This window comes from Protopterus annectens, chromosome 14.part0, assembly GCF_019279795.1.
Source record: "Protopterus annectens isolate FY-2018-M chromosome 14.part0, PAN1.0, whole genome shotgun sequence".
In the NCBI taxonomy this organism is placed as follows: Eukaryota; Metazoa; Chordata; order Ceratodontiformes; family Protopteridae; genus Protopterus; species Protopterus annectens.
The window spans coordinates 319,299,489-319,312,561 of record NC_056748.1 but is presented as its reverse complement, the minus strand read 5'-3'; the positions used below and the strand labels follow the sequence as shown (position 1 = coordinate 319,312,561).

The 13,073-nt window shown below is 41.7% G+C and overlaps 1 protein-coding gene across 11 annotated transcripts in view; it reads left to right on the top strand.

Moving 5' to 3' along the window:
* PLEKHA1 (pleckstrin homology domain containing A1) overlaps nt 1–13,073 on the top strand; it is a 2,820,639-nt gene that overhangs the window by 2,403,369 nt on the left and 404,197 nt on the right. For all 11 annotated transcript variants that reach the window (XM_044056044.1, XM_044056048.1, XM_044056047.1 and 8 more), the window contains one exon: nt 3,449–3,586. In XM_044056044.1, the coding sequence (XP_043911979.1) occupies nt 3,449–3,586 (138 nt within the window). The remainder of the gene's footprint in view (nt 1–3,448; nt 3,587–13,073) is intronic.

Below are 13,073 nucleotides of genomic sequence, written 5' to 3'. Positions count from 1 at the left end.
TGTAAACTTTTTGTGACTACTGAATGTGTTTTTAATTTACCATGTTACTTTATATTATGTTTAAATTGTTGAACTATTTTGAGCTGTGTTACTCTATGTTATGTTTAATTGTTGAACTATGTGGCGTTTTTCTCCCCGAGTGTCCGCTGATAAAGGACTTTATTTGAGTCATACATTCCCTGTCAACAAATGTAAAATAAAATAAAATATTTAAGGTTGCAAGAATATCAGTAGGAAAAATAAAAATAGGAGGAAGAAGGTATGAGTTACGCTTATTTTGTTTGTTCACTCAGAACAGTGTATATTTAGTGTAGGCATTAATGAATCCCATTTTTTTTATTGTTTTCTAGTATATTACTGAATGCAGCGCATAGTTTACCTGGATGTGTTTTCTCCCCAGGACCCCATTGTAATGGTGTTTCCCAGCAGCACATTCCCGATTAGTAAATGTAAATAAATAAAATAAAAGAGTTGCAGGCTGTAGGTCTGACTCTAAACCAGTTACAAGAGGCATCCCCCAGGGCTCAGTCCTGGGACCCCTCCTGTTTGGTATATACTTCTCAGAGGTACAGGCAAGCACAGGAGGACTATGGCTAACCAAGTTCGCAGATGACTGCAAACTGGGGGCCATAATTGACTCTCCAGCTGATACAGACATCCTCCAGAAGGGTCTCACTGAGAAGGATACCTGTTGTCAAAATCATGGGCTCAAGCTAAATGCCAAAAAGTGCATAGACATCCCCTTTGGGAAAAAAAAGTACCCGCGAGCTACCACATATGTGGTAGTCCCCTGAATACAGAAAATGTAATAAGGGATCTGGGGACCCAAGTAGATAGTAATCTCTCCTTTGATAATCATATTGCCAAGGTGGTTAGAAAGTCCTTCTATGTGGCCCACCTAATCACAAAAGGGTTCGCATCTAGAAGAAAAGAGGTTATTGTGCCCCTCTACTCATCACTCATCAGACCCATCATAGAGTTATTAGAGCCCCATTTTGGAGGTACCTTACAAGACACCTGCAACAGCTGGAAAGACCACAGAAGTACCTCACCAAGAGGATTACTGGCCTCAAACATATTCCCTATGCAGCTCGACTGAAGAAACTCCAGCTGTACTCGGTTGCATACCGCTTACTCAGAGGTGATCTCTGCCTGACATACAATGCCATGCCCAACCCAGAATTAATGGACATGCTCCAGCTAAAAAAAAACAAATCCCCAAGAGCCACACGCCCTAGGGATCCAAACTTCACCATAACGATAAATAGGATGTGCTGGAGGGATAGATTCCTGTCCCAGAGAGTCCCCATGCTTTGGAACAGGATTCCAATCTACATTAGGCAGAGACCCTCACTAACACTCTTCAAGAGAAACCGTGACAAGTGGATGGGAAACAGAAAATTTACCCCGGGGATCACTGCAGTGCCTCTGCTGGATCGAGGCACAGGGAACTAATCTAAGGAGGCGGCAAAAGCCAACACATTCTGGCTAGGCTTATAGATGCCCTCAGGCAGATAGCCTAGTACTTACCTATGAACCTATACAACCTACACATATTCTGTACACAGTAGCATTAGTATGGCCTACAGATGTTATTATTTATACACCACGATTAATAGATAGAGGAGCTGTGCTGAGTGTGATAGAATTAGTGTAGCGTATAGATGCTTTTCCATCTGAGGTATAATTAATATAGTGAGTGGGAAACCTTTACCAATAGTAGCTGAAACATTTTGCTTTGCCCTTTATTATCAGAAGGGAACAGCATATAGTTTTTAAAACAATTGGGAACAGTATATAGTGTTTTAAAACAAATGGGAGAAGCAACTATAACAGCATTGTACTGTTGAATAAAAAATAACAGACTGCAGCTGGTTATGAAATTTCTAGTGATTTGGGCTGTAGTTTCATGCACCAAGACTCTTCTCACCATTAATACTAATAATATCTTGTTGGTAATACATCAGTATGAAGATTTGTTTATTTTCATACTGGTTTGCTTTGTGTTTATTGATTTGTGTGCAGATTTGGCATGATGTATGTGGCCCTACAAAAGCAAGTTTGTGAGTGAAGCAGTGTGTTAAACCTCCTTAGAAATCATAACTTGATTTTTGTCCTTGACCAAGTCAGCAGCCTTTCCCTTGTTATGTGGATGTTACCAGACAATTTTTATTTACCAAAAATTGTTTTTATTCCTATGGCGGATAAAGACTTGGAAACACTTGGGTAGATTACTGCAGTGTCAATCATAGCCTGGTGTCTATGAAATGAAAATGCTGAACTGCAGCCAGCAATACTCTCCAAAGTTAGTTTACCTTCTCTTGTTGTGATGATGCAGGATAATTTAGGCGTGAACCTGTAGAAATATCCTGTCCGTTAATAGAAGGAAGAGAGCTTTAGCTATACATTGCAGTAGTACACATTTCCGTAGATTCTCTTAGCACTAGACAGTGGCAGATTTACAGGTACATGATGTGTATGTCATTTTGTAATTTTATTGTATGTTTATTTTCTTGAAAATCCCTTGTAGTATTACCTTTCTACCTGTGCAGATGCACTCAAATGCTGCTTAAAATTGCTGCTTTAACACCAAAACATGAAATCAACTGCATTTAATTACACCAGACTGAATACTGAAGAAGGGTTATTCCTGAAAGCTTTATTTTGTCAAATAAAGTGAGCATTTTTTATCTAGTCTTTTTTTTTTTGTTTTATAAAATTGCTGCGTTGCTAGTATAACTTCTTGGGCACCAAAGCTATTATGTTTGCTAGAATTATGTGCACTGAAAGCGAGTTGGTTATCCAGTTTTGTTTAGATTCTTGAAACCAGAAAAAGTACATATTAGTATACTTGTTTTATGTGATGCATGTTGTTATAGAACTGTGTGCATAGTTTTTTTTGCAAAACTCTTTCATTGGCTGTGAAGTGTGGTGGCCTTTAAAAGAAATAAGATGGCAACATTGCAAAAACTCCTGCATAGAATATTGTAAGTATGGCATATAGACATGGATATTATTTAGTAATTTATAGATTTTTTCCTACGATAACCTTGCCCTGATAAACCATTTGCTATGCTTCATGATTTGAGCTACTTTTCACAATTTTTTTTTACTTAAGATTATAATACTGATTTATTAGCCTGTGTTTTTTGTAAGTAAAAATAAATGTCTGTTTATTGTTTCTTGTGAATTCTACATTACTATAGTTTGAAAAGCTGTAAAATATAAATTAATTATTTTGCACTGCTGGATTCCCAAATGAGCTTGGGTAGTTAGTATGCCTGCAGGAATACAGTGCAGATGAGTAGGGTTCTTAGTCAGCAAATCATAAATCTACAACTTTAGTCAGCAAATCATAAATCTACAACTTTTCATTTAGACTAGTAAGTTACAGAATGAGTGAGTAGTTACTGACCTCTTAATTCTTATGATTTTTCTTTTCTTTCAGCAAGAGGGATGTGACTGTCAAGACAGTGACAAAAGTAATCTGAAACGTTCACAATCTCAGATGCCTTATTTAATGGGGAAACCTGCTTCAGATCAGGCAATCATCAAGTGTGGTTACTGTGTGAAGCAAGGAGCTGTGGTAAGTTTGGGTAATGCTAAAGAGATACGTTTGATTTCATTACAAAAATCTGTTAACCTTCATTTATTAGATGCTAACCAGTGAACAGACAGTGCCACAGCTGAATGCCTCGATTTCTTTATTTAAGAAAATTTTAGGTAGTTGTAGATCAGAAGCAGGCTAAACTATAGGTGAACTGCTTCATGTGAATTCTCTCACTTTCCAAGCTTAAAGTTGTAATCCTGTCCATTTGGTCCATCCAATCTGACTGGCTGGTTATTGATATACTTGTTATATCTGACTTGGCATTGCCAGTGCTGTAGCCTCAGGCTCCTTTAAAACTGCCCCCTCATAATCCGCTTGGGTAGCTCTTCTCCTCAGATCTTTTGTCTACCATTACTTATGGACAGATCTTGGGCAAATCTTAGTGCTTTGTTTTTGAATTTCACATATTTTCCAGTTTAACTTTTAAATCTTAAAAAAAAAAAAAAACTTTTATTAGAGTTCCTTCAGTGCCTCCACTGGCCTTTCTTGCCATTTAGTTCTCTAGGTTATTTTCATTTTTGTACACCTTTCTCACATTTCTCACACAGCTTTTCTCTACAGCTGTTTCAGACTGTGTGTGGCTGCACATGCATGCATGCATACTTATTCAAAGGGGGCAGGTCCACTGCTTTGATGAATGCTTATATTTACAGATTCTTTTTAGTGTGGTATAACTTACTGTTATTATTGTTGCTGTTCTAGTGTTATCTTAGTTACAGTATGTGTCTGTGTTTGGTACTGTACAATGGGAAAACAAGCCTCAAAAAATGCACCACATGTGTGTCCAAATATTCTGCATCAGGATACTCACCAGTGTTCTGCTTTATGATGAGCCTAGAGCAGAAACACTTCTCAGTAGATTGCTCTGTCTGCAGGGCCTTTGACCCTGGCTCTTTAGCCGAGTGTAAGAATGAGCTAATTCTTAAACACTTGCTTCACCCTGTGCAGTCTGTGAAGAAGCTTAGAAAAGAGAGTGAAAAACAAAAGGGTGAAAACAAGGATTTGGATTCCAAGAAAAGGAAGGCAGAAGACCCTGGTCCTTTTGTGACATTGAAAGCACTGTGAATGGAGTTGGTTTCTCACTCCTCTGCAGAGAGCTCTCCTCCCATCAGCACTGTCACAGATTGAACCAGTTGTGATCCCCAACAATTTGCCCAGACAGTGCAGCCATGACTCTCCGAAGAGGTAACTTTCTCAGTTCAACTCCAGCCCCCCTTCAACCTCCTCCTGTTAGTCTTTCGAGTCCTTTACAAGTGCTCCAGATGTAGACTGGGAACAAAATGACAAGGGTCTTTTTAAAGAAACAAATTGAGAGTGGTTTCATCTTATCCCTCTTAGTTTCTAGGGTGGATTAGGATGGCCTTTCCTCACCCATTCTTGTCCTTTTGGGGAGCCTGTTTGCTTGACACTGACCAGTACCCCTGCCTTGGCAGATTGCATCTTATTTATGTGACACTGAGATCCTCAAGCTCCATTGAGACTCAGGACCAACCACTCCATTCCTGGGTTTCAGAACTATCTTCTTCAATGCATTTGGAGCCCTTCTCTCTGTCTGAAGCTTCACTCTTTGAGACATCAACACAGATCTTCTCCTTGAGGCTGTCCATTTTGTTGGTGTTATGGGTTCCTTTCTCCATTTCATTTATATCTACCTTGGAGGTGGGGGCAGACATAGATGGCCACCATACAGGACTCTAGGGTGAGAAGGATAATATTTAGAGGCTATGTAATTTCCTTTTTCCACCCCTGCCAGCACAGTCTCTGCTGCTTCCAGATGTAACACTCTGACAATGAAAATCAGCCAAAAGCAAAATGATCTCCCTGTTAGAGAAAAAGAACTGTCCTAGAGAGTTCCACCAGATTAAAGAGGGTCAGGCATCTATTCATTGTTCTATTTAGTTCTGAAGAAGAGTAAAGACCTCAGGCCTATATTAGAATTCGCCAACCTAAACCTTTGTGTGAAGAAGACACTTTTCAGAATGGTCATAGTGCAAGAGATTTTGCCGTGTCTAAAGACAAACAATTGGATGGAGTTAGGTCTTCATAATGCTTTTCTCCACATCAAGATGGCAATGCCATACAGAAGATTTTTATGCTTCTGACTAGGAGCCAGTCATTTTCAGTTAAGATCTCTGCTCTTCAGTCTCACCAAGTTCTTGGCAGTAGTCACAGCCCATCTGAGACTCAAAAGGATTTGATTGATAGCATAGTAATCTCCTGTGTTCCTATGAACCTGTCGACCAGGAGGTCATTTTAAGCCTAGCCATTTTAACCCAATGTACAACCATGAAGGTACTAGTCAATACCAAAGATTGTATTTAGTGATGACTGCCCTTGTCCAAGAGGGTTGTAGGAGCTAAGAATTTACAGTGCCCCATCCATTCATCCAGGTTCCTCTTGAACAGTATCACGAAGGTGCGATGTTTCACATGAATTCGTAGCCTGTTCCAAAGACGTGGCAGTCACTGGGAGATAAATCTGTCCCTCCACCATGTTCTATTTAAGTCGCAGGCCATATTTAAGTTCCTGGAAGAGGTAGCCCTAAACCCATTTGATTTACGGATAGGTAGCAAGTTCATTAGATTTGGGTCTTGGGTTGCTATGTAGCCCAGGCATAAGTCTCCCCTAAGAAGTCTATATGATAGGAGCTCTAGTCTCAGGGATTTTAGTTGGTCTGTGTAAGGCACATGCTAGAGACCCTTGATCTTCTTTGTTAGAAACATCTGAGCTCTCTAATTGCTGTAGGTGCTTAGTACAGTACATACTGAATGGGGCGTTGTACTTGATTATGGGACGGATAAGTGCAGAGTATAGGGGGGGTTATAACTTATTTTGCTCTTGAGGCAATGCCTTTACTAATCAAGTGAGCTATGTGGAAAGCTTTTCTTACAATGGTAGACTTATGGTGGTCAAAGTTAAGGTCATGGTCAACCTATGATCCTAGGTCCCTTACCACTTCATGGGCATTTAGGGTATTGTTATTGATTTGATAGTAAGAAGGGATATTGTTTGTGTCTAAGGAAATAATGGTGCATTTCTTTGCATTCAGTTTGAGACCATGACTAATACGTCCAGTTGTTGGTCTGTGTGAGTCCATCCTTGAGTATACTGACATTGCTTGGGGATTCAGTGATTGCACCTAGTTTGCAGTCATCTGCAAACTTGGTCAGCCACAACCCTTTAGTTTTGACCTGAACGTCTGAGAAGTATATACCAAACAGTAGAGGGCCCAGCACTGACCCCAGTGGCATCCCGCTGGTAACAGGTCTGCTGATTGATATGGAGTCACACACTTTGATAGGGTGTGTCCAGTTTGTGAGCCAGTTGGCAACCCATCTTACAACAAAGGGGTTTACATTCAGTTTGCTAGATTTATTGATAATGCCTGAATGTGGGATTGTGCCAAAAGCCTTTGCCAAGTCGAGGTGTGCTGGTTGCACAGTTTTGCACTCATCAGTGGCCTTGGTCACATTTTCAAAGAATTCTACCAGATTTCACAGGCAGGATCTGCCCTTCACAAAGTTGAATTAGGTAGGATCCAGGGTTTGGAGGTCACCTCTGTCTTTATTTATGAGGCCCATAGTATGTTCCATGGCCTTACAGATGAAGCTGGTCAGGCTTATGTGTCTGTAATTCCCCAGGTCTGTTGCTAGGCCACCTTTGTGGAGGGTAGTAACTGTAGCTGTTCTCCATTCTGCAGGAACAAAGCCTGTGGTTAGGCTATGTTTGAAAAGGGTACTTAGTGATGATGCTAGTTCATGTTTTAGCCTAGAAGACAGCCTGGGATGGCATCTGGTCCCGTAGAGGCCGTGTTCTTTGCCTTGGACAGGGCTTCGAGGACCTGCTGTTCAGATATGTAAGGTGGGGGGGGGGTTTGGGGAATGGTTTGTTGTAAGTTAGAAAGGGATAATGTAGTGAAATTTTTGCCAAACCTATCCACTAGCAGGTTCGCTATCTCTGGGGGTCAGTGTGTGTGACACCGTTGGACACCAGTTCTGCACATGCTTGGGTCCTACCCTTTAGGTTATGTACATAGCTGTAAAAGGCCTTATGATTATCCTTGGCAGTACTTGCTAGGTTTCTCTCAAAGGAGCTCTTGGAGGATTTGACAAGTTGTCTTATTTGCCTGTTGAGGATAAGGAGGGTGCTTTTCCATTGTTGGGTCCTTTTCTTTGTTTTATTGGACAGCAACTTTTTGTGTTTATTGTAGAGTTTGTTTATGCTGGAAGTCCACCATGGCAGCTTCATTTTACTTGGGGCTCTGGCTTTGATTCTGTTTGGTACAGCCGAGTTTATACACTTATGCAAGTGATCGTAAAGGGCTTTAGTGTAAGCTTCAGAATAGTTACCACTTTCAACTTGGGGTGGGGTTTGGAATGCATTTATATCTTCACCTAGGAGGGTGTAGTTTGCCTTCACCCTTTGGGAGTTCTGGTGTTAATATCAGTTTGACGGTGACTGATTTTTGATCAGTTTTAACTAATAAGGGTGCAGCAGTTGCAGCAGTTCATAGTTTATAGGTTTATACTAAGCTAATGACCACCAGGGTCTTTACAAGCCTAGCTGTGCAACCCAACCCAGTTTTGTCTCCGAGTTCCTTGGACACCTATAGCTATGCTAATGTACCCCAGCATATAGGTGTTCCTTGGACACCTATATGCTGGTGTACATTAGTAAAGAGGTAGCTAAGGGTTATGTAGGGGGAGAGATTATGTTAGTTGGGGATTAATTTACTAACTGTTGACCTCTGTCCATTAGAGACATAGGGATCAGTTCAGGGGTGAATTTATAATTTCCCATCCTGTGATCAAGGTTTCTTTTGAACAGGGTCAGAGATGAACTCTGCTTCACATAGATGGGGAGCTTCGTCTACTGCAGGAATCGTTTGAGACATGTATCAGTGTGTCCTGCATTTTCCATTTATGTTGTAGTTAAAGTTCAGGTCCTTGGATCTAGTGTTTCTGGTGCTGATTCTTTTGCAGGTGTCCAGGAGATCAATCAGAGCTAGATCTGATGATGCCTTATATGCTAGGTATAGATCGCCTCTCAGTAACCTGTAGGAGACTAAGTACAGAGAGAGGGCCTTAAGTAGATCTGTGTAGGACAAGGGTATTCATACTCTGGTTTCTCTTTATAAGGAACTTTTGAGGGTGTTCCAGCTGTTGCAAGTGCCTGGTTGGGTAAATGCCCAAGGGGGCATTATACTGTGTATGATTCTCTGCTAAGTAGAATGGTACTGTAACTTCCTTGGATCTGGATGCCATATCCTTGCTTATGAGCTGATAGAGATAGAATGATTTTCTTACTATCTTGGCTACATGTTGATCAAAGGTCAGATTACTGTCCACTAATGTTCCCAGATCCCAAGCTATCGGGTTAACTCTTAGGGGTGTTTTATCAATGGAATAATTAGCTTAGGCGGCTAATTTCCCAAAGGGCACTTTAATGCATTTCTTCAAACTGAGTTTTCATCCATGGTTTTTGCACCACTCATTTGTTTGTGTTGGACCCTGCAATAAGATGTTGATGTCATGGCGGGATCTGTAATAGGTCCCAGTTTGCAGTTATCTGTGAACTTGGTGAGCCAGAGGCCTTGACTGTAGATGCCAAGCAGGAGCAGGCCCAACACAGCGTCCTGGAGTACTCTGCTGGTGACCAGTCTCATGGTGGAGGTGGTCTCACTGATCCTGACTTCTTAGGTCATGCCAGCCAGGAATCCAGTGAGTTATGTAGGGATTTATGCCTAGTTATATGAGTTTCTCAACAGTACCTAGGTGGGATATTGTATTGGGCACTTTGGCCAGGTTACAATAGGCTGTATGCACCACTTTTCCTTCATCCATAGCCTTGATGACCTTCTCAAACAGGTCTAACAGGTTGAGTAAACAAGACCTTTCCTTAAAGCCAAACTAGGATGTGCTCAGTCTCTGTAGGTTACCATTGTCCTTGTTGATCATTTCTGTGATAATTTGTTCCATGGCTTTACATATTAGTCTTGTCCGACTGATGGGTCTGTAGATGTTCTTCGTGTTTCACTGTTGCAGTCATCACATTTGGGTTATCCCTGCTAGGGTAGCCCTCGGCCGGCCCGAATACCAGAAACTTAGTATTTCTGTGTCAGTTGCTGTCGCTTGAGGACTGACACCAGGTCGTCAGGAGTATAAAGTAAGGCAGCCAACGCCATTGCATCAGTCTTTCTTGCCGTGGAGCCCGAAGCAGAAGCAGTTTGCATGAGTGCCGGTCAGTCGCTACCTGAGTTTCATGTACCGAATTGAAGTTGAAGTCTTCTAAAGCTAAGTACCCAGTTGGGGATACTTTTTTCTTGCACTAACCGATGTCAGAAAAAGTTAATAATTGTCTCGCCTGTGGAAAGCAAATACCACACCGAGACTTCCACTCTTACTGCGTCACTTGTTTAGGCCCAGACCATGACATCCCCCATTGTCGCTTCTGTGCTTTGTTCAATGCCAGAACTATCCATCGGGCCCTTATTGTAGCCAGGTATTTTTGTTTACAGTCCTCAAATTCTGATATGGCTTTGATAAGCCATCCGACAGCAGATCTTCCGAAAGAACATAAAGATAAAGACAGAGACAGACTGCACAGGTCCAAACCTACCAACGACGCATCCATTAAGCTAGTTGTCAGTCCTCCGGTACTCAGTGGGGCACTTACGCAGCCCCTGATGCCCGTTTCAGTTGATTCGCAGGCCGCTACCAAGACCTTTTTGGAGTCCAGTATGCTGCAAAACTCTTCTTCGACTAAGGATCCTGCGGTCGTTTCTACCGTGGATGGGTCTGGAGCTGCTGAGCAGGCACCAGCTTCTGTGGAAGTCCTTCACACTACAGAATCTCGACACAAACCGACGTTGTCTTTTGTGACTACTGTTCTTTCAGAAACAACCGAGTTTCTCAGGCCCAGGGTACGAACCACACCCAAGTAACCCACTACCCTCTCTCAGGCACCTGCTACCGTGCCTCAGTCTCAAACGCTTAAAGAGTGGAAGATCTTATGCTCATCAGGGGAAGCCAAGCTACCCCTCCAAAAGGAAAAGAGATTTGTCCCCTGTAATCCACTTAAGAGCTCAGAAAAATGAGTGCATTCTGTAAAACCCAAATCAGTTTACAGCTATAGCTTTAGATTTGGAAGAGAGAGCTAGTAAAAATGCACTAAAATTAGGGCATGCTTCTTACACCTAGGCTCAGCACAGAAACCAAACAGCATTGTGGAATATAAAAATGCCTTCATTTAATAGCTTTAACTTCAGATAAAGAGCAAATACAACACACAAAACTGATTTAAAAGCTAAGATAAGAACAATATTTTAAATGTAGTTCCCTAAATGCAAAATGTAGTCCAAATGCTTTGCTTCCAAGCTTCCAGCAGTCGGAAGACATCAGTAGTTGCTGTTGCAGTAGCCAAAGCTGTGTTGGTCTTATTATGCCTAGGATAGGACAACTGGCCAGTTTCTAAAGCTTTAAGGCACATTCCACATGCATCTCTACTTGCAAAACTGTTACTTATGGTCCTCGGATTGATGGCCTTTACAATAGTAATGGTTCGGTTTGCTTGTTTTCACTTGTGTATCCTTCAGTAGCTCCTCCAGGTCCAGTGGTCTTAGGTTTTGGACCATCTTTCCAGTTGTCATCACTCATCTGTGCAAGACTCATTTGAAATGGTGGCTAACCTGCCCCCATATTCATGCAAAAAGACCTTTCTTTTCATCCTCCCCTGAGGGCAACTGACTGTCAATATGGATGCCTTCTCATTTGGTTGGGGTGGGGGGCATTTTGAGGAGAGGATGGTCCAAGTCACTTAGAATTGCACAGAGGCCAATCTTCACATCAGTATCTTGAAGATGAGAGCGTTCCTTCTTGCATTACAGCTATTCCAGGGCATTTTTACCTCCAGGAGTGATCTCTATCCAGACAGACAATATGTCCAATGTCTGATATTTGAACAAGCAAGGAGGACCAATATCCTACCCCTTTTGGAAGAAACCATGAGAGTTTGACAATGGGCAGTAGTAGCTTTGCATTGTTTTCTGATCACATAGTACATTCTGGGAAGGGCCAACTACTTTGCAGACCGGCTCAGGAGATTTGTCTTGATGTCTCATAAGTGGTCTTTTCATCCAGGGTAACTTGTCACGTATTCAGCTGTTGTGGTCAGCCTTAATGAAATTTATTTGGGTCTCCAACCAGCACCAAATGCAGCAGCTATTTCACTCTGATCCCTCCAGAGGGACAGTCCCTGAGTAATACTGTAGTCGGGCAGTGGCCTACTGGACTTCTCTTTGTCTTTGCTCCATTTCCTGTGACGTCCAGATTCTTACAGAAAGCTGAAGCATATAAAGCCATGGTGATCCTCACTGCAGTAGAGCAGCTTTGATGGGATGAAAGGAGTGTGATTAGATGATCCCAAGTGCTCATTAGTGCATTCTGGCATTTAGAAATAAATGCTGGTATTGTTTTGTGGTCAAAACTCATGTGTGTAGTATAAACTATACCAGCTAGTTTGAGTTAGTTAGCTTCTCTTCTGCCTTATTGCCCCATGCTGGCCATGGCAACTATAGTTTTCCTTGTTAAGACCTCCCCTGATGAAGCACCCATGGCCTCTAGATCCTCAGCTGAATCTTTTCTCTCAACAGTCTGGACTTGCCCAACCTCAAATTAACCTCCTTGTTTCTCCACTTCTCTTAAATGCCAAAGATCCCTCGTTATCTCTGTGTCATTCACGTACTTTCTCTCTCTCTCTCAGAAAGAATCTACCTATAGAGCATATTGAAGTCAATGGAAATGCCTTACTTTTTGAGCATCTGTTCAGAGCATTGATCCTTTTCCAAAAAGTCTGTAGTTTCGTTCACATTTATTTGATTCAGGCTCCAGTTACTCAGCTGTCAAAGTTTATCCATCTTCCATATCCAGTTATCGTATCGTAATGACTTTGATTCCTGTTCTGTTTTTTCTCATAAGTTGTGTAAGTCTTTTTAAAAGGTGAGTTTCTCCCTCCCCTGCCACTGCCAGTTAAAGAATCAGCCCCTTCTTGGGACAAAAACCTTTGTTTTAAAAGCCATAACAAAAAGTCTCTCTAACCCAGATTCTTCTGTCCAGCTGACATTTTTGTACAGGAAACCCTTGTATCTGATGCCAATTTTCATTCATCCTCAACCTATGGGTCCGGATCCGATCGAGTCCCACTCTGCCGTTACACTAGCTTGTGGTCTCTAACAAACTCTCAAGCTCCTTCCCTACCCATAACACACCACTGCTAGCATTCATCAGGTCTTGTTTGCTGCTGTAGAAGCTGGACTTGGTTGTCTTCAGCTCTTGAGCTTCGCTGTGGTAGATAAGTGTTTCATTATACCTTTTCTAACTTCCAGTTTGTTCAAATTTTTCATAATACAGTAGCTTGAAACTAAACTTTTTGCTCAGTAAAGTTTGTCTGCTTTTACATTTGACAA